Here is a 27816-nt window from a genome sequence, read left to right on the forward strand (position 1 = left end):
AGGTGTATGGAATGATTGTAAGGTGTTCATGTTCAAATTTAATCTTATTTTAAAGTTCATTGATCTGATTTAACTTTTATTCAGATTTCCTAGGGGTAGGTACTGCGGGCAGGAATCTAGACTCAGACAGGCTGGTGGCTGCCAAACAGTGTTCGTGCATTTACTCATGAACCATTTTTAAATTTTGATATGTTGTGACTGATGACAAAATGGAGGTTAAGTTCAGTATTGATGATTTTCACTTTCACAGTTCATGAGTTATGGTTCTTGAAAGATTGAAAAATTGATACACAATTTCCTTTCTCTTCCATTATGTAGATTCACTGCAACAATTATATGTCTGTCTGGCATAGTATGGACATCACATTACTCAAGCCAATGAATGACAGGCATTGTCTTTTAATGTCTTTGTTTTATTGTGTTGTAGGGTTGCTTTGGCAGATATATCTTTTGGTAGAGGTCAAAATTAACTATAAAAATATGAAGATGTGGTTTGATTGCCAATGAGACAACTGTCCACAAGAGACCAAATGACATAGAAGTAATCAACTGAGGGTAACTTTTAAGCCTTCTACAATGATCAAAACCCATGCCACATTGTCAGCTATAAAAGACCCTGAAATGACAAATGTAAAACAATTCAAACAAGAAAACTAACTCTTGGTTTCTATAGTAACTATAACAGGATCTGCTTACCCGTCCGGAGCACTGCGTTCACCCCCAGTTTTTGTTGGGGTTCGTATTGCATAGTTTTTAGTTTTCTATGTATTGTGTTCTATTATTTGTCTGCTTATCTTTTTTTTTTAGCCATGGCATTGTCAGTATATTTTCGATCTATGAGTTTGACTGTCCCTCTGGTATCGATCTATGAGTTTGACTGTCCCTCTGGCATGGATCTATGAGTTTGACTGTCCCTCTGGCATCGATCTATGAGTTTGACTGTCCCTCTGGCATCGATCTATGAGTTTGACTGTCCCTCTGGCATCTTTCTACTTGAAATGTGCAAATTGTATTTTGTGTTGTCTCTGATTTTTGAACAATAAATATTATGACACTTACACATATATTATTTATTTATTACTTTAGCAGGTGCTCTAACTCTAACACATCAACAGACATGATAAAAGTACCATGATTATAACTTAAAATTGTCTAGTGATGTTTATTTTGGGAAATCAGACAAAATCTACTAGGAATAGTATGTTAACACAATATCTACCAAAAAAGGAATTACTATTACGCAGTTTCCATAAATATGTGGTCTTTGTATATCGTAGTTGTATTATAATCAGCATTAAAGTTGATATCAGATCACATAGAGATATTTCCATTGCTATCAATATACCCTGTTGGATTACAATAATTTAATTTACAAAAATACAATTTGTCTCCATCTTAATGAACTTGTCTCGCTTTTCTTCCTCCTGTGATTTCCAGCCATGTTATGTATAGTAGCCAGTGCTTTTGTACTGACACCATTTCCATGAATAACATACTTTTCATAGTATACATCTGTTGAAGAATTCAGAAATTATTCAGAAATTAAGTTTACAACTCCCTAAGACAAAGTTGAGCTCTGATGGAATTGACTACTTTTTGGTTCCTTTTGGTCTTATATTTCTTCAAGTATTTGTAGTCCATAGTCTTAGATTTTGGGTTTTGTAGTGTTCCTGATAATGGTAAATCCAGAATAATACTTCAGACAAACCACATTTATAGTTTGATTTGCATTAACAATTACTTTTAAAAATCAATGTGTTTTCAGTCTTCTTGGATTGTAAAATGGCAAATAAAAAATTGGTCTATGTCTATAAAGAAATAGGCAAAAATAGGCAACAGGGTTATTTAGTGTTACCATTGACCTTTTGTCTCATTGTCCTTCTGTCCATGTATGTCTGTTAGGTCTTTGTTAGTGCACTCACATGTACAATTCTTGGTAAATTTTAATATGCATATGTCTGTCAGGTCTTTGTTAGTGCACTCACATGTACAATTCTTGGTAAATTTTAATATGCATATGTCTGTCAGGTCTTTGTTAGTGCACTCACATGTACAATTCTTGGTAAATTTTAATATGCATATGTCTGTCAGGTCTTTGTTAGTGCACTCACATGTACAATTCTTGGTAAATTTTAATATGCATATGTCTGTCAAGTCTTTGTTAGTGCACTCACATGTACAATTCTTGGTAAATTTTAATATGCATATGTCTGTCAGGTCTTTGTTAGTGCACTCACATGTACAATTCTTGGTAAATTTTAATATGCATATGTCTGTCAGGTCTTTGTTAGTGCACTCACATGTACAATTCTTGGTAAATTTTAATATGCATATGTCTGTCAGGTCTTTGTTAGTGCACTCACATGTACAATTCTTGGTAAATTTTAATATGCATATGTCTGTCAGGTCTTTGTTAGTGCACTCACATGTACAATTCTTGGTAAATTTTAATATGCATATGTCTGTCAAGTCTTTGTTAGTGCACTCACATGTACAATTCTTGGTAAATTTTAATATGCATATGTCTGTCAGGTCTTTGTTAGTGCACTCACATGTACAATTCTTGGTAAATTTTAATATGCATATGTCTGTCAGGTCTTTGTTAGTGCACTCACATGTACAATTCTTGGTAAATTTTAATATGCATATGTCTGTCAGGTCTTTGTTAGTGCACTCACATGTACAATTCTTGGTAAATTTTAATATGCATATGTCTGTCAGGTCTTTGTTAGTGCACTCACATGTACAATTCTTGGTAAATTTTAATTTAGGTAATATAGGTGTATATCAGCATAATCTTGCCCAAGTTTGAAAATAAATGCCGATCAACAATTTTAAAGAGTTATGTCCTTTGGAAATATGATGTTTATGGAAAATTGCATTTTAAGCGCTATCAAATATACAATTTTTGCAAGATTTTTGTAAAGTTAACATCAGCAATATCTAAACAAGGAATTAATTGAATCTGGAATAATTATATATTATGGAATACAAAATGATTTTGTGTATGTTGTTCTAAGCCTTAGTTATAAAAGATAATTAAAAAACAATGATGAATTTTATGAAGTTATTCACAAATATGATGATCTTCAAATTGCCAGGGAAATATATGGTTAAGTCTGTAATTGATGATGATATAAACACAAGTATGGCTAACCCTTAGTTGGATGTAATAAAATATATTATTACTGTTCAACTAACTCTTAGCCATGCGTGCATGGCTAACCCCCTTAGTTGGACTTTATAAAATAAATAATTATTGTTCAACTAACCCTTAGCCATGCGTGCATGGCTAACCCCCTTAGTTGGACTTTATAAAATATATAATTATTGTTGAACCATCCCTTAGCCATGCATGCATGGCTAACCCCCTTAGTTGGACTAAAAAGAAAATTTTGTAAATAATTTAAAAAATTTAAATGCAAAATTACAAGAAAATTTTTTTTTTCAAAATTTCAGAAAAAAATATTTTTAAATGCAAAATTCACGAAATTACAAAAAAAATCAAATTTTTCCAAAATTCAGATTTTTTTTTTTTATTTTTTTTTTTTCTAAATTCAACAATACTTATAAAAAAAATTAAAAAAAAGTGAAAATTTCCAAAATTATTTTTTCTCAAAAATTCAAAAAAAAGGTTAAAATTCCATATGATATATGTACAGTAATGTAGTTTTCTTAGACAATGAACAGTGAAACAGGTCAATAGTACCTATATCTGTTGGTGATGATGCAGTGATTCTGTTGTGAAAATGTATAAATGCCACCTTGTAATGGGAATATTCACGGCTGCCGAAAGTTTGGAATGTGTTCACATTTCATTTCTCTTCACTGAACAGAGCAGTTGTAGGTGGAAATTTGTTTAACATAACCTGGACAGTAGCTTGAATCAATTCCTGAAAGTTCCTAATCATTTTAGTAGTGGTAAGTGTTATATAAGTTTATTGTTATTATGTCTGTAATCAACATGTTTTGTTGCACTATGATTTTTGCCTTTGTCTCAACAGCAGCTATCTTCTTGTATGCATTGTACGTGTACATTTTTAACACCAGGGAAGAGCAGATGATTTAAAAGAAAAACAATTTTGTGTAATCCAGTATTATATAAGATGTTTTGTGTCCCAGGTTATGGTGCAGTTTAAGCACTCCAAAACAGGTTCATAAAGTCCACTGGTTGTGTTTGGTTGCTGTCCAACATATTAAATCGATTTTTTTTAGTTATTTGCTTAAATTTGGCTATTAATATTCTCTTTTGAAAGAAAAAAAAAACAGTTCAAAAATTAAGTGTGCTGTGCATATTTGAATTAACCTTCATCAGATACATACAAAAAAAAATTGAAAACAAAGGATGTATAGGTACCATTATCTTGGGACCTAATAAGAACTATTATGACGATCTTGAAGTTAAGGATCTTGCTCATTGTTGAAGACTTAAGGTGACTTGGACTTGTTTACATTACTGCCCTACTATGCAGGATAAGTAGTTTTCTCATTGGCAGTCATTCCATGTATCCTTGCTTTTGTATCATTTAAAGACTTCAATGATTCAATCATTTAAATTAACACATTTTAATTTCAAAACATTCAACAAATATTTCCAACCAACACATAACAAATTTTGTGAACAACAGATATAATTGGCGAATTTGTAATCATTTTACAGTCAATATGATTTAATTTGTAATCATTTTACAGTCAATATGATTTAATATTTATCAAGAGACATCATAAGATAGATGAATCTATAATACATGTTCAGTAAATTTTTTCCTTTGTCAGACTGTTACTGAGCTCATAACCTGTGAAAATCACAAGAAGCTTTTAAGCTTCTAGTATTTTGATAAGATGTGTAATTTTTTCGCCATTTCTCTTGATGTTCTGTCATATCCAGTGGGACTATTTCGCCAAGTTGTTTTCAAATTCTTCTAGTACTTCAATGTGTTCTTTTTTTAATAATAATCTGAAAAACACAAAATCAACATTAACTTCAATAATGTACAAACTTGAATGTGTCAGATTAATATGATTAAGAAAATGCTTCGCCGAGTGCAGCCTGATTCAACCACAGAGGTCCCACCCTGAACAGTTGGTGCATGTTTGAACACAATATTCAAGCTTGATAGACTGTCTGTATTTGGATTGCAATCAAACTTTTGACATAATATAGGTTTCTGACACACAAAGAACGTGGTGAAAGATCAAAAGAAATTTGAAATAAGTTAAAATATTTGTATTAATTTTCAATTGAAGATTTCTTAATATTGCGCAATTGAAGATTTCTTGCTATTGCACAGTACTATGCAATTGAAGATTTCTTGCTATTGGACAATACTTCATATATTAATTTATGCTTCATGTTTGGTGTGTATCTCCTGCCATATCAGAATTTTGCCTTTATCTATATACATAAATCAGAAATAATCAATGAAAAAATGGAAAATTTCAAAGAAAATATCCAAAACTTACGAGAAAAAAAAATACCCCCCCCCACCAAATTTTTTTGAACCCCCTTTCAGTATTCTACCCAAAACTTAATGTTGTTAACTGTTCTGTGGTCCAGTTGTTGTCTCTTTGACACATTCAGCATTTACATTCTCAATTTTATTAATCCCAGCCTTTCCTCTGTGGTATGGTACCTTGCAGTACAATTTCAGAGAGATCTATACACTTAAACAAAAGTTATTGTCTGGAAATTAGAAAAATGCTTGTTTTTGGCCCCTAATTCCTGAACGATTGAGGCAATTACCCCCAAAAACCATTCTAGCCTTTCCTTTGTGATATGGAACCTTGTAGTACAATTTCAAAGAGATCCGTACACTAACACACAAGTTATTGTCTGGAAACTACAAAAATGTTTGTTTTAGGCCTCTTTTTGGTCCATAATTTCTAAACTGTTGGTACCATAACCCCAAAAATCAATCCCAACCTTCCTTTTGTGGTATTGAACCTTCTGGTGAAATTTCATGGTATCTATTCACTAAAACTAAAGTAATTATCAGGAAACCATACGTGTCGATGGACATTGCTGACGACATCATACCATTACATATATATGACTCCAAAAAAAATTACCCAATACATGGATACCATATTATCCAATCTTTGATGCATACTCGAGGTATTACCAATATAAACATTACTTTAAATTTATGTTTACCTTCATTTAATATCCCTCATATTCAGTCCAACTTTCCAACTCCTCAACCCAGGAAATTGACTTCCTAGATCTACAATAAAATCATAATTAAAACTAGACAATACAAAAAACTCTGTGGCTAATTTATCAAATAATTAGGAGTTGACTGACAATTTTGACCCTGCATACTTATTTGTTGATCATTTTTGCAACTTAAATTTTCTCTACATCCATGTGTTATTTGTTTAATTTCCAACAACAGATGACATCAATGGCTATAATCATTCATTTGTAGGTCTAGGTTAGCTTTTAAGAGAAATTCAGCCCATTGTGTTAGGACAAGGATACAATATTGATTATTTGAACTTGCTTTCAGTAACTGCTATAAATCTCAGATGTGTACTTTGAGTGTTTTTGTTTTAGAACTTTTTTATAATTTGTGCTTTGTATTCATCTTAGAATTAAGCCCTTTTGAACGTTTTTTTTTTATAGTTTGTAAGTTGTACTGTTACACCACTGTCCTAGGTTAGGAGGGTTTGGTGCCAGCAATCCCATTTTAACGTTTTAAAAACTCCATGTGACTGTCCCAATTCAGGAGCTTGTTATTCAGTGGTTTGTTGCTGTATATATCATAACAGTTTTCTGTTCAATGTTTTGTTAATAAATCAGGCCATAAGTTTCTCATTGGTAATTTCAAGGCCTTGTATAGGTCATTGTTGAGGGGTGTACGGTAAACTATAGTTGTTAATTTTGGCCTCACCTGTATCTCAAGGAGAGTTGTTTCATTTACCATCATACCACATCTTCTTATTTCTATATAGACTTGAGACTTGCACACACTCATGTTTTGCCTGCTTTACTGACCGTGATTGACTTAATGTTGAAAGCCTTAAAGATAAAGTATTTATGACAAGCTTAAGTATCACATAATTTTGTCATGAACTTAAACATTATCATTGATTTACTAGTATGACAATAAAGTCCAGTTCAGACCCTGCCACATTCTTAATGTGCATGTCTTAAGCCAAATGCATGCAGTTCAGTGGTTGTCGTTGGTTCATGTCTGTCAGATTGGTTTTTAGTACATGATTGTAACGTTTTGTTATAAATTAGGCCTTTAGTTTGCTTGATTAGCTTTGTTTTTATGTCTGGGCCTTTTACTGCAGACTATATGATATGGATTTTTCTCTGTGACAAAGGACATACGGTTGCCTATAATTGTTTACATCCTCTTCATTTGTTCATAAAATTATGTTGTGTGGTTTCAGAGGAGTTGAGATGACAAACTGTTGCAGTAGTATATTAAAGCAAATAAGTTCATGAAGTTCAAAGGGACGTAACTCCTAGAAAAAAAATTGAATCGCAATTTCCCGTCGATATGCACAACTACATAGTATGTCCTTATTATCTGAAAAGGTTTCGTGAAATTCTGTTGTGTGGTTTGAGAGGAGTTGCCATGACAAACTGTTGCAGTAGTACATTAAAGTAAATAAGTTAAGAGGGGCGTAACTCTTAGAAAAAAAATTGAATCGCAATTTCCCATTGATATGAACAACAACATAGTATTTCCTTATTATCTGAAAAGGTTTCGTGAAATTCTGTTGTGCTTGAGAGGAGTTGCGATGACAAGAAACAGGACTGACGGACGGACGGGTCAAAAACATTATACCCTCCGCAACCCGTTGCGTGGGGTATAATAACATTTATTTTAATATAAATAAATTTGGTGTATTTACTGTCTTCTGATTGGTTAAAATTATTAGTTTTATTTTCAATGTTGTCAATTTTGATGGCGACACGCCCACTCTGACGTTGTGTATTCATACGCCAACATGTGTGTACTTTGTTATTGTTAATATATATAATATAAAAAGTTCTTTGAGCCTTATTTTTGATAGAAATTTATTTATAATGAATGGCAATAATTTATTTTGATTTTATTGAACCATAAAACTAGTTTTTGACTCTTCACATTTTACATAATCCGATTATTCAATGTGAAGAGTCAAAAATTAGTTTTATGGTTCAATAAATTCAAAATAAATAATAGCCATTCATTAAATGTGGCATTAGAAAGGAGATAACTGTATTGTATTTTAAGCTTGGCCTTCGTAAAACTTGATTTTACTGTCGCAAATGTCCATTTACCTATCGCAGCAGAGATAGGTAAACGGATATTTGCGACAGTAAAATCTACATTTTACGCAGGCCAAGCTTAAAATACCATACAGCTAATTTTGCTTAACCCTCTTGCAGCCGGAGGGACACTTATGTCCATGGTTAAATTTATGCAAGCTTCTCATCAATGCTGTATTTTTTTCAAACAAAAGACCGATGATTAAACAGTGTTATGTTGTTCTCAAATGGGTGTCAAATGTAACTGTCATTTTGTCATGACATCATATATTGAATGACGTCGTTATTTGGCATGTTACGTCATAGACGTTGAACTATTGTATTTTGAGGCATATGAAATGCAACCTTAAAAAACGGTCGGCAGCAAGAGGGTTAATGTGAGCCAAAATTTGTTCCTGTGAAAAAAGTTCCAGTGGAACTAATTTCACAGGAAATATGTTCTGGGAGAACTTTTTTCACAGACAGGGTTTTTCATATAAGTTTTTAACAAGTAATGGGAAATTGCTGTTTGGGTTTTGCCTGAGACTATTACAACACTATAATACTGTTATACAAATGTATTACATTTAATGTAATTTTAAAGTAGTCTCTGATTTTGGTCATTATTGAAAGCCATACAGTGACCTATAGTTGTCAACTTCTGTTTTCATTTGGTCTCCTGTCTAGAAGAGACTAGAGTTGTTTAAATGGCAATCATACACTACAGTGACTGTGTACCACATTTTCTTTTTTTTTAATAGCGAATTTATAATATATTTCTGATCATTTTCACCACCTATATTCACATATTTTCAAACTAGAAAACAGTGGCGGATCTAGAAATTTAAATAAGAGGGGGCCCATTGACTGCCTAAAAGGGTCATTCCCTGTACAATGCTGTATAATCAACCAAATTTTTCCCACAAGGTGTTGACTGGGCACCCTGATTCCGCCTTTTGGAAAATGTGACCTATCTGACAGCAGGAACAGATAAACATGTATTAGATATACTGTTTCAAGCTGACACCTTATTGGCTTAGGGAGCTACCATTTGATTTTTAGGGGGGGGGGGGGGGGGGCTAGGATGAAAAATGTTGTCCTGCTTTTTATTTTAGCTGTAATCTCTGTCCTGTGTTTTTATTTTTCACTCTGTTCGGTCCTGCCTTTTTTTTTTTAAAGTTTATCCTGATTTTTTTTCCTAAATTGTCGTCCTGACTTTTTTTTTGCAAGTGCAGGCCCATAGCCAGGAATTTCCAAGGGGGTTCGTTGGACTCACAAACTCGACTTTAACAGACATAACTCGAACAGATCATTCACTTTAACAGTGCTTATTTGTTTTCAAGGGGGGGTTTGTCTGAACCCCCCTGGCTACGGGTATGAAGTGTCTCACCCTGACTTTTTTTTTAACTTAAAACTGTCCTGCCTATTTTTTTTCAAATTTCATCCTAGCCCCCCTTAAAAATCAAATGGTAGCTCCCTTATATCCCCCTCCCGAGATTCCTGCATACACAACTCTCAAATCAATGATTCTGGCCATAACTTAAGATTGAGGTTTGGTTTGCAAAACCACATTTTTAATCGGCGAAACGTTCAACAAACTTCCCCATATTAAATTCAAGTAATTTACATTCTTAGGGAGCTACCATTTGATTTTTATGGGGGGGCTAGGATGAAATTTGAAAAAAATAGGCAGGACAGGAGTTTTGAGTAAAAAAAAAAGGCAGGATGAGCAACTTGGTAAAAAAAAAAAGGCAGGATGACAGTTTGTGTAAAAAAAGTCAGGATAAACTAGTAAAAAAAAAGGCAGGACCGAATAGAGTAAAAAATAAAAAGACAGGACAGGGATTACAACTAAAAAAAAAAAGCAGGACAAAATTTTTCATCCTAGCCCCCCCATAAAAATCAAATGGTAGCTCCCTTAACATGACGGCTAATTTATAATTTATAAATATCAGGGCGAATGATCCCTGAATCTGTTGAGAAAAACTTCCCCCTTTTTTCCATACCTCGTATTTTAATGAGTGTTTCCTGTATGACAGTTTTGAAATTGAAAGAGCAATAATAGCAAGTGAATTTTTGTCAAGAAAATTTAAGTTGTATGCATTTTACGTTTTCAAATAACACATCTTTATCTTCATCCTCAAGTTTCGTTTGGTTCCAATGCGTCTCTGTTTACGTTCTCCTTTCGTACGGAAAGGTTTAGTCCAGTCAAACTAAGATTTAACCTCAAACTAATTGCAACAGAAAATGTTTTAGTTCTAATCTATAGCATTATGCCATTTTTATACACAGAAAAAAGTCCCATTAAATCTAACTTGAGGAAAACTCAAAATCAGCATTTTTAATTTCCTATGGAAATTAACATTGGAAGGGGAGATAACTCTTGCAAAAATGAGTCTTTTTTGGTCAGTTTTTGGTTGTTTTTCTTGAAATTTATGTAATGTATGATACTTTGATGGGGTTATAAGTTTGTTTTTGACTAAATTATATGATCTTCTGCTCATGAAATGTACAAAACCGAAGTGTTATGGGTAGTTTTCTTTTTTTCGAGCATTTTTCATTAAAGAAATTGCAAATTTAAAGCTTTGTAACCATTTTGAAAAAATAATATGAAGATTTGGTATTGTTTATATCTGTATATGATATTTTTTCAGCAACTTACTTATCTAAAGAAACTTTAAACCACAAAAAGAAGAATACATGCTTAATTATTTTTATTAAATTTGAGATTCATCACCTTGACATGTTGAAAAATTCAATAAACGGTCATCTAATGAATTACGAAATCTAGATTATAGCTTGATAAAATATATGAAAACACCTTTGGAGTTGTTTGTTATACTCTGAAGATCGCTGAACAACCAAGAATTAATACATTCTGATTAATAGTAGCGGTAAAATTATAATTTTGTATCAATTTTTATCGATATTTCTGCCTTTTATGCAAGAGTTATCTCCCTTTTCAATGCAAATCTCCATAGGAATTTAAAATGGTGATTTTTTTAGTCTTCCTCAAGTTAGATTTTATGGGACTTTTTTCTGTGTATATTTGGGGTATAATGCTAAAGATTAAAACTTAAAAATCTTCTGTTGCAATTACTTTCAGGTTAGGGTTAAATTTATGCTAGATTGACTGGACTAGTTAGGGAAGATTACTACACGAACATTTATAATATTAAGTCGCAACATCCCACTATAGCAAGATCAATAAAATAAAAACGTGTACTGATATTATGTTTTGTTATATAAGGAACGATGAAATGTCTTGTCATTCTAAATCAAATCAAAACTCGACAGCGGACTATTTTTTATGTGCATTTAGAATTTTTTTGAAAGATTGCGATTCGTACTCGCGTCGTCTGTTAAAACTAAGAATGATTGATTTGCGATTTTTCATAGAAGAAGAAAAATGATTGAAGAAGAAGCAGGAAGATTGAAAATTATTCATAGGGAAACACAGTATGTTTTGAGACAAACCAAACTAACATAACAATTTAAAAAAAATAGAGTAAACGAATTTACGTGGTAAGATTTAGAACCCGAAAACTGCATAAAATAAAAAAAACAATTTTAAACAAAATAATTAATTTTACAATGACTATAGGCTTTTAAAAGTATGAAGAAGCAAAAAAAAACAACATTAAAATGTATTTGAAGCAGCCCCCCTTAAAGGTTTTTCTATGAATATACAGGCCCGTAGCCAGGACTTTCCAAATACACCTTATCAAATTGAAGTTGGACGTTTTTCAAATATTCCACGAAATGAAAGAATTTGCAAAAAATGCTCCTCTGGCTGTGTTGAAGATGAAATCCATTTTTTAACTAACTGTGAAAATTCTAAATCAGATAGAGATGCTCTCTTTGACTTTGTTTGCCAAAGAATTCCAAATTTTTCTTTACTGGATAATCAGCATAAATTTATTTATTTATTAAACTGTGAAGACAATCAGGTCCTTAATGCTGTTGGTAAATTTATTAAAGTGAATATGAGTTAGTAATTGTATTGTTACTGTATGTAAAATAATGTTTGTATCTACACTGTATGTATCTATCAAATTAATATTCTTTTTCCTTATTCATGTATGCTCTGTATGCCCCTTGTGGGCCCTTAATTGGAAATAAAATATGTTCTGTTCTGTTCTGTTCCTTATCGCTATTTGTCCGCCATTGCTGGAAATCACACAGGTTCCCGTAAAATTTTGACGTCATAAAACAAAATGTCTGACGCCACAATGGAAAAGTGATTGTTGTTGACGTCAAAAGTTCAAGCGGACGGGTCAGCCGGGAATAGCGATAAGGTGTATGGGGGGGGGGGGGGGGGGAGGTTTGGACTCACAAACTCGACTTTAACAGTCATAATTCGAACAAAACGTTAACTTGAACAGTGCTTATTTGTTTTCAAGGGAGGGAGGGGGTCGTCCAAACCCCCTATGGCTATGGGTATACTATAAGAGCTATCTTGCACGTAAAACCCCCATGGGCATTTTGAAACCTTGGCAGGTATGTTTATGATGTTTTAAAGATATTTGGTATGCAGTTATGTGTCCTCATGCATCTCATTTACAACTGTATTAACTTAATTTGGCCCACAGGCACATATGGGTATGATACAGATATTTTTTTTTTATTTTTTCGTTGTGGAATAAGATATTCAATTTTCTATATTTATAATACATGTCCATCACTTCTGTGCATGTCTTACCCAGTTTCGAGTGATTTAAACAACTCAGAGAAAATACCCAGTTTATCTATAGATGCATACCATTAAGGCAGCAACCATTTGATTTTCAGGGGGGGGGGGGGCTATGTTTTTTTTTTCTGTGCAAACTTATTTTTTTGCCTTCGGCAATTTTTTTTTTCTCAGGGTCCAAAACAAATTATTTTTTTCACCAAAACCTGAAAACAATTTTTTCCAAAAAAAAATTTGTAAGGGTTCCGCGGAACCCAGTGTCTCGCCTAGTTTTGCTGTAAATTGCAGGCTCAACAAAAATGAGGAAAAAAATCAATAAAAATATTCCTCTTGATACTATCTTATTATTGTAAGAAGCTTCTGTCCAATTTCGGTAAAAATCTAAGATTGTTAATAAATCTAATAAATGTTTCAAAACTTTAACTGCAGACTGTATGTAATGTTAACTGGAAGAAAATCTAAGTTCATTTAAAAGTAAAATACAGAAAAAATACAGTTATCTTTTTACAAAATTTATTTATGGATACTATCTTATGATCATAAATAAGCTTCTATCCAAGTTTGGTACAAACCCAGGATAGTTTAAGAAAGTTATTAAAATTTAAAAAACTTTAACCACAGAGTGAATGTTATGTTTCCCCGCAGAAAAACTAAGTCCATTTTAAAGTATAAAGCTGGGTTTATACTTCGGTTGCGACTAGCGATGCGACGAATATTTCTGTCGCCAGGTAAAACGCAGCGACTGTCCGCGACAACGCGCGATAACGCGCGGCATCGCTTCTATCGCTTACAAAAACCATTAACGCAAGGTCAATCGCAATCTTTCGCAAGCGAGTTGAAATTATTTCAACTTCATAGCGACATCGCTACACTTTTTATGTAAAATAAATAGGTTAAAAGGTTAACAAGCACATGTTCATTCCAATCATGGCATCGAAAAAGACGCAACCGGGGTTTGACAGAGAAAAGCTGATCCATCTTGTAAGAGATACAGAATGTTTATGGGATCCATCTACTAAGGAGTATATGGATTCCGATATTACCCAGTCAGAGTGGCAAAGAATTGGCGAAGAGATGGGTATATCAGGTAGGATCTTTAAAGCTTTAATTTGATAAAAACTGAAACAAAAAGGGGTACCGAGTCCTTTGATAGTCCCTCAAGGGATAATCCGCATATTGAGTACCTCATAGTAAAAATGTAGTATATTAAATCAGAGACGTATATCTTTTATATGTTTCTGATTACAAGTAAATATATTTATTTTTAAGACATCTACTTTTTGACACTTCAATATAATTTTCTAGAAAATGACAATGTAACTACATGTACTAATTACTAATAGTTGAAAAACAACGTGTCACAACAAATCATCTCTTTTAAAATGTATGCAATGTGTAATACTTGAGATTGGTTTATCATGAATAAATAATTAAAATGAAAACATGTTAGGGGCCGACCATTTGATATAAATTTAGTGGCTGGGTTGGGAGTTGGGATTAATTATTTATTTTTTCTATATGTTATGACCACAGTGATTCCACAGTCGCCTGCATGAAGATGTCATAATTATAGCGAAAAATGGGGAAAATAAAATATTATGTATAAATACTACTAAAAATATTATTCCACTGTATGTACATGTTGATAGTTACAATGTAAATCAATATTTGAGTGGTTTAGACTATCCCACTTGAGCATCATATTTCCATCATGATCTAAACATCATATTCCCATCTAGCTGTAGATATATAGGGACCTAAATACTACCGTAAAAATATATTATGCTCCCCTCCCATTTTTCGCTATGATTAAGAAATCTGCAGGCGACTGTGCTATGAAAGAATTTAATTTTTACATGGTGCCAGTTATTTATTTGTAGTTTTTGGCATCACGCGCTATTGATGAATATCCTCATCACCACCACCCCTTTACGCCTCGAAAATAACCAAATGGTCGACCCCATAAATGTAAATTTTCTTCAAATTATGGTCACCGTTTAATTATCTCGATTATCTTGCTTTTTTCATTCCTGTTTGATAATTTAATAATTTAGCAATGTTTAGATGTTGGTCATTTAAGGGAGCTACTTTTTTATTTTTTTGGGGGGAAAGGGGGGGGGGGGGCATGATGTAACCTTGGTCTTCCCTTTTTGTTTTTCACTACATTTGATCCTGCTTTTTTTGCCCAGGGTCATAGCAGTCCATTCCATTATTCAAAATATCCATTTCATTATTCAAAATTGGCTATTTCTCTTTGTTCACGCGTATGTCGATATAATTGGCTATTTCTCTTTGTTCACGCGTATGTCGATATTTCAGTCCTTCGTTACTCCTCTAATATGCGTTGCGGAACATATTGACTATAGACCTTTTGTTCCTCTCTTGATAAGTTTTCGATTTAGGTATAATATATATCTGTAATTAGGGGCTGGAGGGTCATAGCAGTCCGTTTCATTATTCAAAATATCCATTTCATTATTCAAAATTGGCTAACATGTTTAAGCCCGCCACATTATTTATGTATGTGCCTGTCCCAAGTTAGGAGCCTGTAATTTAGTGGTTGTCGTTTGTTTATTTGTTACTTATTTGTTTTTCGTTCATTTTATTTTTTTATAAATAAGGCCGTTTGTTTTTTCGTTTGAATTGTTTTACATTGTCTTATCGGGGCCTTTTATCGCTGACTATGCGGTATGGGCTTTGCCCATTGTTGAAGGCCGTACGATGACCTGTAGTTGTTAATGTCTCTGTCATGTTTGTCTTTTGTAGATAGTTGTCTCATTGGCAATCATACCACATCTTCTTTTTCATATTTCCTCATTTTAACGCATGTTGTGACCATTTAGGTCCTCCATAAACCCTCTTATGGTCAAAATATAGCTGTAGTGTCAACAGTCATTTTTTTTTTAATATTTATTTCACTATTCACCGCTTCAATGTGAATAATGAAACATAAACTATTTCATTATTCATTTATTAATATTGAATAGGGATATTCATCCATATGTATCATTTTATGTTTTTTTTAATTATTGTAGGAGCAGATTGTAAGGCCAAATTTAAGAATTTAAAGGATACATATCGAAGGAAAAAGAAGGACGAGAAGGATATAAAAAGTGGATCGAAAGGGTCAAATTCGAAGAAGTGGCCTTTTTATGAATTTCTCACCTTTTTGGACCCAGTTGTTGTCCCTGTAGAGTACGTATAACATGTCATTCAAGTTTTACAATATGATAATTTATAAGCAAGATAACAAGTATGATGTGTTTATTTATTCTACATTGGCTGTAGGTGAAAGGGGGAAGGTTGAGATTTCACAAAACACGTTTAACCCTACCGCATGTTTCGCCTCCCCTAAGTCAGGAACCTTTTGTTAGTCTTGTATATTTTTTTTACTTTTAGTTCATACCTGTGTTCCGAGGGGGGGGGGGGGGGTATTCTTGTCTTGTGTCTTTGACTCTCTGTTATGACAAACTTTGATTTGAAAAGTTTCATATGTGATAAAATTGTGTTTATAAACATGATAAATGTATCCACAAAATGTTGATTATGAATCATTTTCATTTCAGTTCATGCACAAATTTGGAAAACTCTACTTCTGAAGAAGAAGGGAATGAGCTTGAGGTTGAAAATGTCAGTGTTCCTCCAGTTAAAAAGATGAAAAATACTGCAAGAAAGAACATCGACACCCAATTTGTTGAATTCCTAAAGGACAGTAGCAAGACCCTTCAAGAATCTCTTTCTCAAGGCAACCAGAAGGAGTTGGATGAGGAGGGGCATTATGGACAAACTGTAGCTGCTAACTTAAGAAGACTCAGCCCACAGCAAAAAGCTCGAGCTAAAATATTGATCAACCAAGCACTTTATGATGTGGAGTTCAACACTCCATATCGAGAAGTGCTTTCTAGTAGAAATGTTAATTCTAGTAATCAATATCAAAAAGTAGATGAAAATGAACCAACAACATATTTTTTGATGAATTAAAAAAAAATTCAACTATTTCGTTTAATTAATTTCATTTCTTATCATTTTAAAGAGATTTTAATGAATTATAAGTTTCAAATGTAGTTATTCCTGTTCACCAAAATGAACACTTGTATTTTGCCACTCCACCTTTCCTATGTCACTCACGAAATAGTTCTCGAACTTCTCCCTTGTTTCCCGAGCTCTTTTTTTAAACATGTTGCTCCCTGTTTGATTTATCCCAACGATTCCACTAGCATCACCAATTTCATTCCGCCACATGCCCTCAATTATGTTGCCGTTGTCATCTGTATCTACATACCTGGGAGGGCAGTACCTACGCTGAAGGACAGGAACGTTTCTCTCTTCATACTTGACAAAATTATGTAAAGACAATGCGGCTTTGACAATTTCTGTACTCTTCTCTGGAGTTGCCAAAATGGGTCTCCTAAATATCCTCCAGCGGCTTGCAAGTATTCCAAAAGCATTTTCGATAACACGTCTTGCCCTTGACAATCTGTAATTAAAGATCCTCTTCGTATAATCTAACTGTGTCCTCGGATAAGGACGCATCATGTATTGTTTAAGAGGAAAAGCTTCGTCACCTACAAAAACATAAGGGCAAGTGTTATCTGTACCAGGAAGACAACACGGGGCTGGAATATTAAGTTCTTCATTTTCTGACCGTTGACCTATCTTGGAGTTCGAGAATATACCGCCATCACTAAATCGACCCGGACATCCGACATCTATCATTGTAAAGTTGTAATCTGCATCGCAAACTGCGAGAAGAACAATACTAAACGATTTCTTATAATTAAAGAAATTAGATCCAGAGTTAGCAGGTGATTGAATCGTTACATGTTTACCATCTATTGCCCCTATGCAATGTGGGAAATTCCAAGTACCACTGAATCCTTCCTCAATAGTTATCCATTCTTGTTCTGTAGTTGGTGCTTTCAGATATTCTGTGTTGAGACTTCGCCATATTGCATCGCATACTTCAGAAATAGCGTTACAAACAGTTGATTTGGATACCCGGTAAGCAAGAGCTATCGAAGTTTGGGAATCTCCAGAAGCTAAATATCTGCAACAGAGCAGGAAAGAAAATCATAAAAGGATGACAAATTTCAAAATATAAGAAAAGTTTATTTTCTTTACTACTAATACAAGAATTGAAAACGAAAAATTATGTAAACAAATCCACGTTATTTAAAGACGACATGCACCAGGCAAAATTATGCATCACACTTTAAATGGTTTAAAACAGTCGCGCGACTTTCTAATTGTTAATTAGCACATATGACACAAAGAGACCACAGGGCCTTGCAAGCTTGCAAGCACTGGGAGTCCGTCGTCGTTTGTCATCGTTAACTACCTTAACCATATTCGCCTCTATAATTACTGACCTTACTAGGCCAGATATTTATTTTGCAAAATTTGTGATGAATGGTTACGTACGTAGGGCCATAATATACATGATAGAAGTAACCGCATTAATTTAAGATAGCATAGAAATAAATCATTGCGAGCTTGCCAGCACTAGGAGTCCGTCGTCGTATGTCATCGTAAACTATTTTAACCATCTTCGCCTCCAGAATTACTGATCAAATTACTCCGCAAGATATTTATTTTGCAAAAATTGTGATCTATGATTACGTACGGAAGCCATAAATGGACACACAAAAAAAATAGAATTAATCCGTTATCTGGGATTGATAATCCGTGATCCCAGTTTAGTAATCCATGATCTTGGTTAAATAACTCGTTATCTCAGTTTGATAATCCGTGATCCCAGATTGCTTATCGGTGATCTTGGTGTAATAATCCGCTGTCTCGGATTATTAAACCGAAATCATGGATTATTTAACCTAGAAAACGGATTATTAAACCGAGATAACGGATTATTAAACCGAGATAACGGATTATTAAACCGAGATAACGGATTATCAAACCGAGATAACGGACTATTAAAACGAGTTCACGGATAATGAATCCGTGATCTCGGATTATAAATCATTAACACTCCGATATTTCGGATTAATTAAACTTTTTACAAGTCCTTTTATGTCTTCCGTATCACGATAGAACGTAAAATGGCATTTGTTAACATGTATGAATGTACTTTCAACATCATAATTATATAACTATCAATTATTATGACTATTGAGGAAATATATAAATATACAAAAAAAATACAGATGAGCGACTTCAGGCTATCATGAGACTCTAGTTTATTTGCGAGACTATTTTAAAATGTTTGTTAACAGCACCGTTCAACGTGACTAATATAAATAAGATGTGGTATGAGTGCCATTGAGTGACATCTAGTTCCATGACACATTCTATTCAATCGAATAGTCAAATATAGATATAGGCATGCAATACATGTTGTAAGTAAGTAATTTGATTTCAATTGGAAAATCAAAGCACTGTAAGCGCTATAAGTACAACTATAAAAAAAAATTGAAGACGGTAGTTGAAACAATGGTTTCAACCAATAACCAGTGTGTCATTTTTTGGCAATTCTGGTCAACTATATGCATAATCTGTGATGTAACTTGCCAGTATGATTATCACAAGAGTGCACACGCTGAAATGTCTCGCCTTCTATACTAATCATTGATATTATGTTGATAGTCCTAAGTATAAGGCTTTATTACAACTGTCTCATAAACTTAACATTAACCAAGATAACTAAACAAAGACCAATGAACCATGAAAATGAGGTCAAGGTCAGATGAACCATGCCAGGCAGACATGTTCAGCTAACAATGCTTCTATACAACATATATAGTTGACCTATTCCTTATAGTTTAATAAAAATACACCAAAACACAAAAACTTAACACTGTGCAATGAACAGTGAAAATGAGGTCACGGTCAAAAGAAACCTGCGCTACTGACATAAAGATCATAAAATATTTCCATACACCAAATATAGTTGACCTATGGCATATAGTATTAGATAAAAAGACCAAAACTCAAAAACTTAACTTTGACCACTGAACCTTGAAAATGAGGTCAAGGTCACATGACATCTGCCCGCTAGACATGTACACCTTACAATCATTCCATACAACATATATAGTAGACCTATAGCATATAGTATGAAAAAAACCCAGACCAAACCACAAAAATTTAACTATAACCACTGAACCATGAAAATGAGGTCAAGGTCAGATGAAACCTGCCAGTTGGACATGTACACCTTACAGTCCTTCCATACACCGAATATACTAGCCCTATTGCTGATAGTATCTGAGATATGGACTTGACCACCAAAACTTAACCTTGTTCACTGATCCATGAAATGAGGTCGAGGTCAAGTGAAAACTGTCTGACAGACATGAGGACCTTGCAAGGTACGCATATATCAAATATAGTTATCCTATTACTTATAATAAGAGAGAATTTAACAATACAAAAAAAGAATTTTTTTTTCCAAGTGGTCACTGAACCATGAAAAAGAGGTCAAGGACATTGGACATGTGACTGACAGAAACTTCGTAACATGAGGCATCTATATACAAAGTATGAAGAATCCAGGTCTTCCACCTTCTAAAATATAAAGCTTTTAAGAAGTTAGCTAACGCCGCCGCCGGATCTCTATCCCTATGTCGAGCTTTCTGCAACAAAAGTTGCAGGCTCGACAAAAATACATGTACCAGTGTCTTTTTTGCCTAAACATTGTTTTATATGATTGAAAACAAGAATATGAGTTTTTTTGATATTTTCAATAGTCAGTGTAATATGACGTGCTTCTTTCGCTTTGTGAATAGACCATGCTCTAAATCCAATAAAATTAGTTCGCACATGCGTTCAAAACTCCTCCCTCGGAAAAATAACATTGCCAGTCGTTTATTTGTGTACAAACAAAAAAGGGAGGTTCGTGGAAAAAAGCTATTCTTTATTGTAGTTTTTAACATGGATAGGCATTATATTCGTGTTATTTTAGCCCTCTCTATCGGTCGGTCAAAAATAATCACGAATTTAATGCCTACCTATGTTAAAACTACAATTAAGTATAGCCTGCATCAATTATTTTTTGGTTTTTATCTTTTGACTAGGCTTTTAATAGGCTTATAACACAAATATTGTTTTTTTTTTTTTTTGTGTTTGATGCCCTGCATGCAAGTCTTTATAAAAAAGAATATCATCGTTTTTCAAGAGCCTTTCATGAGGATAGTCTTTTTATTTCTAGAAAAAAACATTTTTTTGAAAGAAGTAATTTGATTACCGTAACGTCATTGCCAATCTTTCAGTAGCACTGATTGGATACAAATGTGTCCTGGGTCTTTCAAGCAGGGGACATACTTTTCTTGCCAACTTTTCAAAATGCTCCCGTGACATACGAAAGTATAGAATGTGATATTCTGGATCAAGTCTCATTTCCTGCACAAGATTTGCATAGTCTCCTTGTCGTCTTCTTTGCGCCAATATTGATCTTGTGTATTTGGTTCTTTTTCTTCTACTTCTAAGTCTGTTGTACAGCAACCATATACCAGTCATGTGCATCAAATATACATTTAAAATTTAAAAAACTTTTAACCACAGAGTGAATATTTGTTCGACGCCGCCGGAAAGTAGTCTCGCTTAGTCTCGCTTTTTGACTAAAGTCGAAGGCTCGACAAAAACATAGCCCCCCCCCCCCCCCCCAGAAAATCAAATGGTTGCTGCCTATACAAAGGACAACAAAGTATGGATAGTAAAACTGGGTATTTTCTCTGAGTCATTTTAAATCTGTGACACTCAAAACTAGGTGAGACACAGAAGTGGTAGATATGTATTATAAATATAGAAAATTGAATATTTTATTCAAAAAAAAAAAATCTGTATCATACATGTATACCAAAGCGCCTGTGCTTTTGTCCTGTGTAAGAACTTGTTTCATTGTTTTTCGGTCTGTGTGATAATTATAATATAGTGCGAGTGGGCATCCATGTACAATACTTTGGATACATTCTTGTTTTATGATTAAATGAGTTGAACAGGACTGTTACTGTCATAAGTGTAGTGCAAGTATCAAGGTTTTTTTTAGCTCACCTGGCTTTTGTCGTACGTCGTAGTCTGTTAGTTTTACAAAAACCTTCCTACTTGGCCACATTTATCCAAACTTAGCCACAATCATCAGTGCCAATATTTAGTTTATTTTGGAAGGCTAGGTCATCAGACACATTTAAAAAAAAAACCAGCCTGCCAACCAAGATGACCAACGTAGCTAAAATTGAACATTGGGATAAAGTGCAAGTTTTGTCTATTACTTTGAAATATAAGAAGAAAAAATCTGATGTTCAGAATGTTGTCTGTTGAGCTCTACTCAGTGGTGGATCCAGAAATTTTCATAAGTGGGGGCCTACTTGCTGCCTAAGAGGGGGCCCACTCCTGTCACATGTCAGTGATTCCCTATATAACCAACCAAAATTCCCCCCCCCCCTAAATTCGCCTCTGCTACTAATTGTGATGCATATAATTTAATACTGTCAGAAGACTTTTTATCTTGGAGTTATTGCTTTTAAGGATGTTTACTACTCTGTTTCAAAAATATTTTTTTTTAAAGGAACTGAAAAAAACAGTAAAAATGAAGGGTTCATGTGCTTGTTTTTAAGATATAAGCCATGGAAAATTTAGTGGGAAGTGATTCTCTCTAGATTTTTCATACATTTATAAACATAGACATCTTGATTATTCAAAATACAATGAACAAAAATTTTAATGGCACTGCGTTTTTTAAACAGCTACGACGGTATCAAAATTTGTACATTTTTGTTGTGTTGTTTTTTGTCAATTATTTGTTTAACTTCGAAATGTTCGAGTCAAATGAAGACTTTTGAAACATGTTTTTTTTGTGTTTTTGTACGACGTGGGAGCATTTAAAATCACAGAGATTTTGTCCATATATAAGTATTTGTATTGAGCAAAGTAGATATAAAAATAAGGAGATGTGGTATGATTGCTGATTAGACAACTATTCACCAAAGTGTAAATGGAAGTGGATGTAAGAAATTTTGTAAAGTTCAAATGAAGTGGATATATAAAAAAGAAGATGTGGTATGATTGCCAATGAGACAACTATCCACAAAAGACCAAAATGACACAAACATTAACAACTATAGGTCACCATACGGCCTTCAACAATGAGAAAAGCCCATACCGCATTATTTAAGTTAAAAAATTAAAGAAAAATGTACATTTGTAAGCAAAGATATATTAAAAAAACCCAACATAATCATAAACACAATACTAATAACTATATCATGTGGAGTTAGTCTAAACATATCAAAATAATGATTCATACTTTTGAATTTCAAACTTGAAGTCATATTAAATCTGGTCAGAAAAAAAGGAATCCCAAATGATGTTTCTTCTTAATTGATAGATGGACCAAAGTTATTGATGAAAAACAGAAATTTGATATCCAAATATTGTTTCAAAAAGTTACCATCATACATGTATGATCATTAAAAAAGCTGATAATGTCTTTTAGTTTTTATTAAAATTAATTTACCTAATTTATAATTTCAGCTTTTCCATGCATTGTAAGATTTCCATGAACATAGAACATATGTAGTTCCTGATCAAAAACAACAACAACAGATTGCTACGATAAAACTGTTGAGTTACTATTTGTAATACAGAATGCATCAAGATGACGGAATGCTACATATAATATTCGGGATACTATGACAGATGAGATAAGAAACTGAAGAAATAACCAAGTGCTAAACAGCAAAGGTATGATTATAACCGTAACTGATGTTTGAAAAAGTGTGTCATTATAGCATCTACAGATATTCCAATCATACCAATACTTCAGACTTGTTTAAATTTTAGGGTATTTCAATTTTAAAAAAATGGCTACTTAACTTAATATTTTTACAAAATTAATATTAAACTATGAGTCAATAGTTTCTTTCTTAAACATACAGCATGGAGTTGCATTTTTGCATTCTAAACAGAGTAATGTATTTTCACATCCGTTGCTATAGCTTATTAACTTCCTGTTATCTTATGATTGGGTTACCTGTATCATATTCAGGAGTGAATCAAGCCATTTCTAAAAGGGGGATATGTCCCATTCAAATGCATTGCTCGTTAAAAAAAAAGGGGGGGGGTCCAACCCCCCCCCCCCCCCCCCCCAGAAACCTCTGCCTGGAGACACCACTGATATGTGAGAAATAGCCACAATACATTTTGTTGATATCAAATTAAAATTAAGAAGCTACTGTAATCTACATGTATATATGTTTATCTACTCTCCATTGTCTACTGTCACCTTGATTAGTAAATAAATAAAAATCATGTTGTTACAAAAATGTACATGTATATATTTTTAAGGAACTAACTGTGGTATAATCTTCATTTGGAAACATGCAACATAAGTTCAATCTGACATGATCATAAAGCAGGCAAGACATTTCAGTATGTACACTTTTGTAAAAAAATGTGAAACTATAATTATTAAAGCATATTTTTTGTTTTGTTTTTTCAGATTAAGATATAAGGAGGAGATATTTTCCTGAAGATTTAATTAATGTCTGCAAAGATAATGTGAATGGAATAGAAGCTATCATTCTTTAAAGAAAAGATACAGAAACACAAGCTCCTGTAGAAACTCATGAAAAGGAAGATGCTTTTGCAATATGTGCTAATGTGATAAATTATGACAAATCAATTAACAACAATATATTCTACAAATTTCCTAGTTTTATAACATTTAATTGAGGCACCAATTAAATCACCAATTTTTCTATTTGTAAAGGGGCATAACTTTAGAAGGATGAAAGTGACGCCACCAAAATTTAAATTTGTTCTGTGTCTTGTGGTAATTAGCATTGAGCATCAATTTATTAACAATTGGTTGAGGCAAACTTAAGTTAGAGAACGGAAACCATTTTTGGGATTTACAGACGTACTAAGTCTTACATACGTACAGATGGACAAGGGTAAAACTTGATGCCCCCTCTGATAAAAACTTTAATTAAATGATTAACAAATTAACAAATCAGGTTGTGCTGAGGTAGCTCATGAAATCTGTTTAAATTATTGAGCCACATATGTTTTTGTACTTTTTATCACTACTTTTTAGCTCACCTGGCCTAAAAGGTTAACTTTTACAAAAATCTTCTCCTCTGAAACTACTGGGCCAAATTAAACCAAACTTGGCCACAATCATCATTGATGTATCTAGTTTAATTGTGTTTTGTGACCCAGTCAACCAACCAAATGGCCACCATGGCTAAAAATAGAACATAGGGGTAAAATGCAGTTTTTGGCTTATAACTCAAAAACCTAAGTATTTAGAGCAAATCTGACATAGGGAAATTTGTTTAACAGGTCAAGATCAATCTGCCCTGAAAAATTTTCAGATAAATCAGACAACCCATTGTTGGGTTGCTGCCCCTGAATTGGTAATTTTAAGGAAATTTTACTGTTTTTGGTTATTATCTTGAATATTATTATAGATGGAGATAAACTGTAAACAGCAATAATGTTCAGCAAAGTAAGATTTACAAATAAGTCAACATGACCAAAATGGTCAGTTGACCCCTTTAGGAGTTATTGCCCTTTATAGTCAATTTTTAACCATTTTTCGTAAATCTCCATGATCTTTTAAAAAAATCTTCTCCTCTGAAACTACCGGGCCAAATTAATACATACTTGGCCACAATCATCTTTGGGGTATTAAGTTTAAAAAATGTGTCCGGTGACCCAGCATCAAACCAAGATGGCCGCCACGCCTAAAAATAAAACATGGAGGTTAAATGCAGTTTTTGGTTATTACTCAAAAACCAAAGCATTTAGAGCAAATCTGACGGGGGTAAAATTGTTTATCTGGTCAAGATCTATCTGCTCTGAAATTTTAAGATGAATGGGACAACCCGTTGTTGGGTTGCTGCCCCTGAATTTGTAATTTGAAGGAAATTTTGCTGTTTTTGGATATTATCTTGAATATTATTATGGATAGATTTAAACTGTAAACAGCAAAAATGTTCAGCAAAGTAAGATTTACAAATAAGTCAACAGGACCAAAATGGTATTGCCCTTTATAGTCAATTTTAAACCATTTTTCATAAATCTTAGTTAACTTTTACAAAAACCTTCTCCTCTGAAACTACAGAGCCAAATTTTACCGAACATAGCCAGAATCATTATTAGGCTATCTAGTTTAAAAATTGTGTTTTGTGACTGGACAAACCAACCAAGATGGCCACTACGGCTAAAAATAGAACATAGGGGTAAAATGCAGTTTTTGGCTTTTAACTCAAAAACCAAAGCATTTAGAGCAAATCTGACAAGGGTAAAATTGTTTATCTGGTCAATCTCTATCTGCCCTGAAATTTTTAGATGAATCGGACAACTCGTTAGGTTGCTGCCCCTAAATTGGTAGTTTTAAGGAAATTTTTCTGTTTTGGGTTATTATCTTGAATATTATTATAGATAGAGATAACTGTAAACAGCAATAATGTACAGCAATTTAAGACTCTAAAATAAGTCAAAATGACCAAAATGGTCAATTGACCCCCTAAGAAGTTATTGTCCTTTATAATCAATTTTTAACAATTTTCATAAAATTTGTAAATTTTTACTAACATTTTCCACTGAAACTACACGGACAAGTTCATTATAGATAGAGATAATTGTAAGCAGCAAGAATGTTCAGTAAAGTAAGATGTACAAACACATCACAATCACCTAAACCCAATTTTATCATGAACTGTCTGCTTCCTTTGTTTAATTCACATATAGTATACCAAGGTGAGCGACACAGGCTCTAAACTCTAGTTAATGTTTGTTAAAAAGATGTCAGAATAGAAGTGAAGTTATGTGAATTATTTCTTATTGTGGACTGACTTTATCATGCTGGTCTGATGATGAGCTTGTAGGGTGAAGCCTTTATTGTTATTTTGCTGCAGTTTGGAATAATTGTTGATCAATATTTTTAAGGCAGCTTACATACATTGTATTTCAAGCTATTCCATAAATATGTATAAAGGAATTTATTTGGGAGATAACTAACTGTATTTTATTTTAAATTTTTTAAGCTCAGACTGCATCAATTGTGGATTTGATGGTCGCAAATTAAGTTTACTGGAGACGTGTTAGCAGAGACAGTAAACGGGTATTTGCGACCATCAAATCCCCAATTGATGCTGTCGGAGCTTAAAATTCAATATTGTTATCTCCATTCTAATGAAACTGACAGAAAACGACGTTAAAATATTTATTTAAAATCTGTCATAAGCCGTCTGCCCTTGCACGTAAGTCCCATATCATCACTGATTGTCAATTGGTGCCATGTAAATAAGTGACGTTATCCAATCAAGTTTCCTTTCATCTTGCTTACTGATAATTTTTCTTAATAGTGTTTAGATTTGTAAGTGAAAAAAACTTTAAAATAACATCAGAAAAGAATTTATTTGCACTTGTTGTTAAAAGATAATATGTGTTGCATGCTTATTGTTTTGATAGGTGTAATTTATTTGTGATATACTTTTAGTTGTTTTCCTTCCAGACAACAGCCATTCTTTGTTTAAAATGTATCATGTTTATAGAAAGAGGTTCAAAATATTCTTAAAGAAGGAAATGATATCTGAAATAAATGTTTGTTTTTAAATACTCAGTTTTAGTTATTTTTATTTTAATATTCTATAATATATAATATAACTATAGTGCAACATAAAAACACTAGTTATACATTTAAAAATTTGATAACCCTCATGCATTAGAAGTTGCATGGTTTAGCATAAATTATAGATGAAAGATGATTGTGAGTAAAGTTCAACATGTATACATGTAAAAAAGACCTTCCATACATGCATCTTTTGTAATTAAATCTATATTTCTTTTAAAGTTTAGTATATAGAAATTACAAGGATCATCTATATGAAAAAATATTTTGCTAATATCAGGAATA

The 27816-nt window shown here is 33.1% G+C and overlaps 3 protein-coding genes and 2 long non-coding RNA genes across 8 annotated transcripts in view; 3 read left to right on the plus strand and 2 right to left on the minus strand.

The window, feature by feature from the left end:
* The window catches only part of LOC139487645 (p53 and DNA damage-regulated protein 1-like), a 79126-nt gene that overhangs the window by 20844 nt on the left and 30466 nt on the right, over positions 1-27816 (plus strand). The gene's annotated exons all lie outside the window — the stretch shown is intronic.
* Positions 4551-10448, minus strand: LOC139487646 (uncharacterized). Its single transcript, XR_011655848.1, has 3 exons — positions 10358-10448; positions 6155-6224; positions 4551-4957 (listed from the first exon to the last, which is right to left on the minus strand). It is a non-coding gene; the product is annotated as an uncharacterized lncRNA (long non-coding RNA).
* LOC139487647 (uncharacterized) lies at positions 10323-27518 on the plus strand. Of its 2 annotated transcripts, none has more exons than XR_011655850.1 (4): positions 10323-10450; positions 11395-11773; positions 23424-23633; positions 24391-27518. It is a non-coding gene; the product is annotated as an uncharacterized lncRNA (long non-coding RNA). The 2 variants fall into 2 exon arrangements; XR_011655849.1 differs by having other exon boundaries at positions 10330-10450; positions 11395-11707.
* On the plus strand, positions 13616-16919 carry LOC139489333 (uncharacterized). Its single transcript, XM_071275643.1, has 3 exons — positions 13616-14025; positions 15974-16133; positions 16505-16919. Exons 1-3 carry the CDS (start codon positions 13851-13853, stop codon positions 16917-16919), a joined length of 750 nt encoding a protein of 249 aa, XP_071131744.1. The 5' UTR covers positions 13616-13850.
* On the minus strand, positions 17004-21419 carry LOC139487644 (uncharacterized). The gene is made up of 2 exons (XM_071272592.1): positions 21139-21419; positions 17004-17985 (listed from the first exon to the last, which is right to left on the minus strand). Exons 1-2 carry the CDS (start codon positions 21414-21416, stop codon positions 17004-17006), a joined length of 1260 nt encoding a protein of 419 aa, XP_071128693.1. The 5' UTR covers positions 21417-21419.

The sequence above is a fragment of the Mytilus edulis genome, chromosome 9 (genome assembly GCF_963676685.1).
Source record: "Mytilus edulis chromosome 9, xbMytEdul2.2, whole genome shotgun sequence".
Taxonomy (NCBI): Eukaryota; Metazoa; Mollusca; class Bivalvia; order Mytilida; family Mytilidae; genus Mytilus; species Mytilus edulis.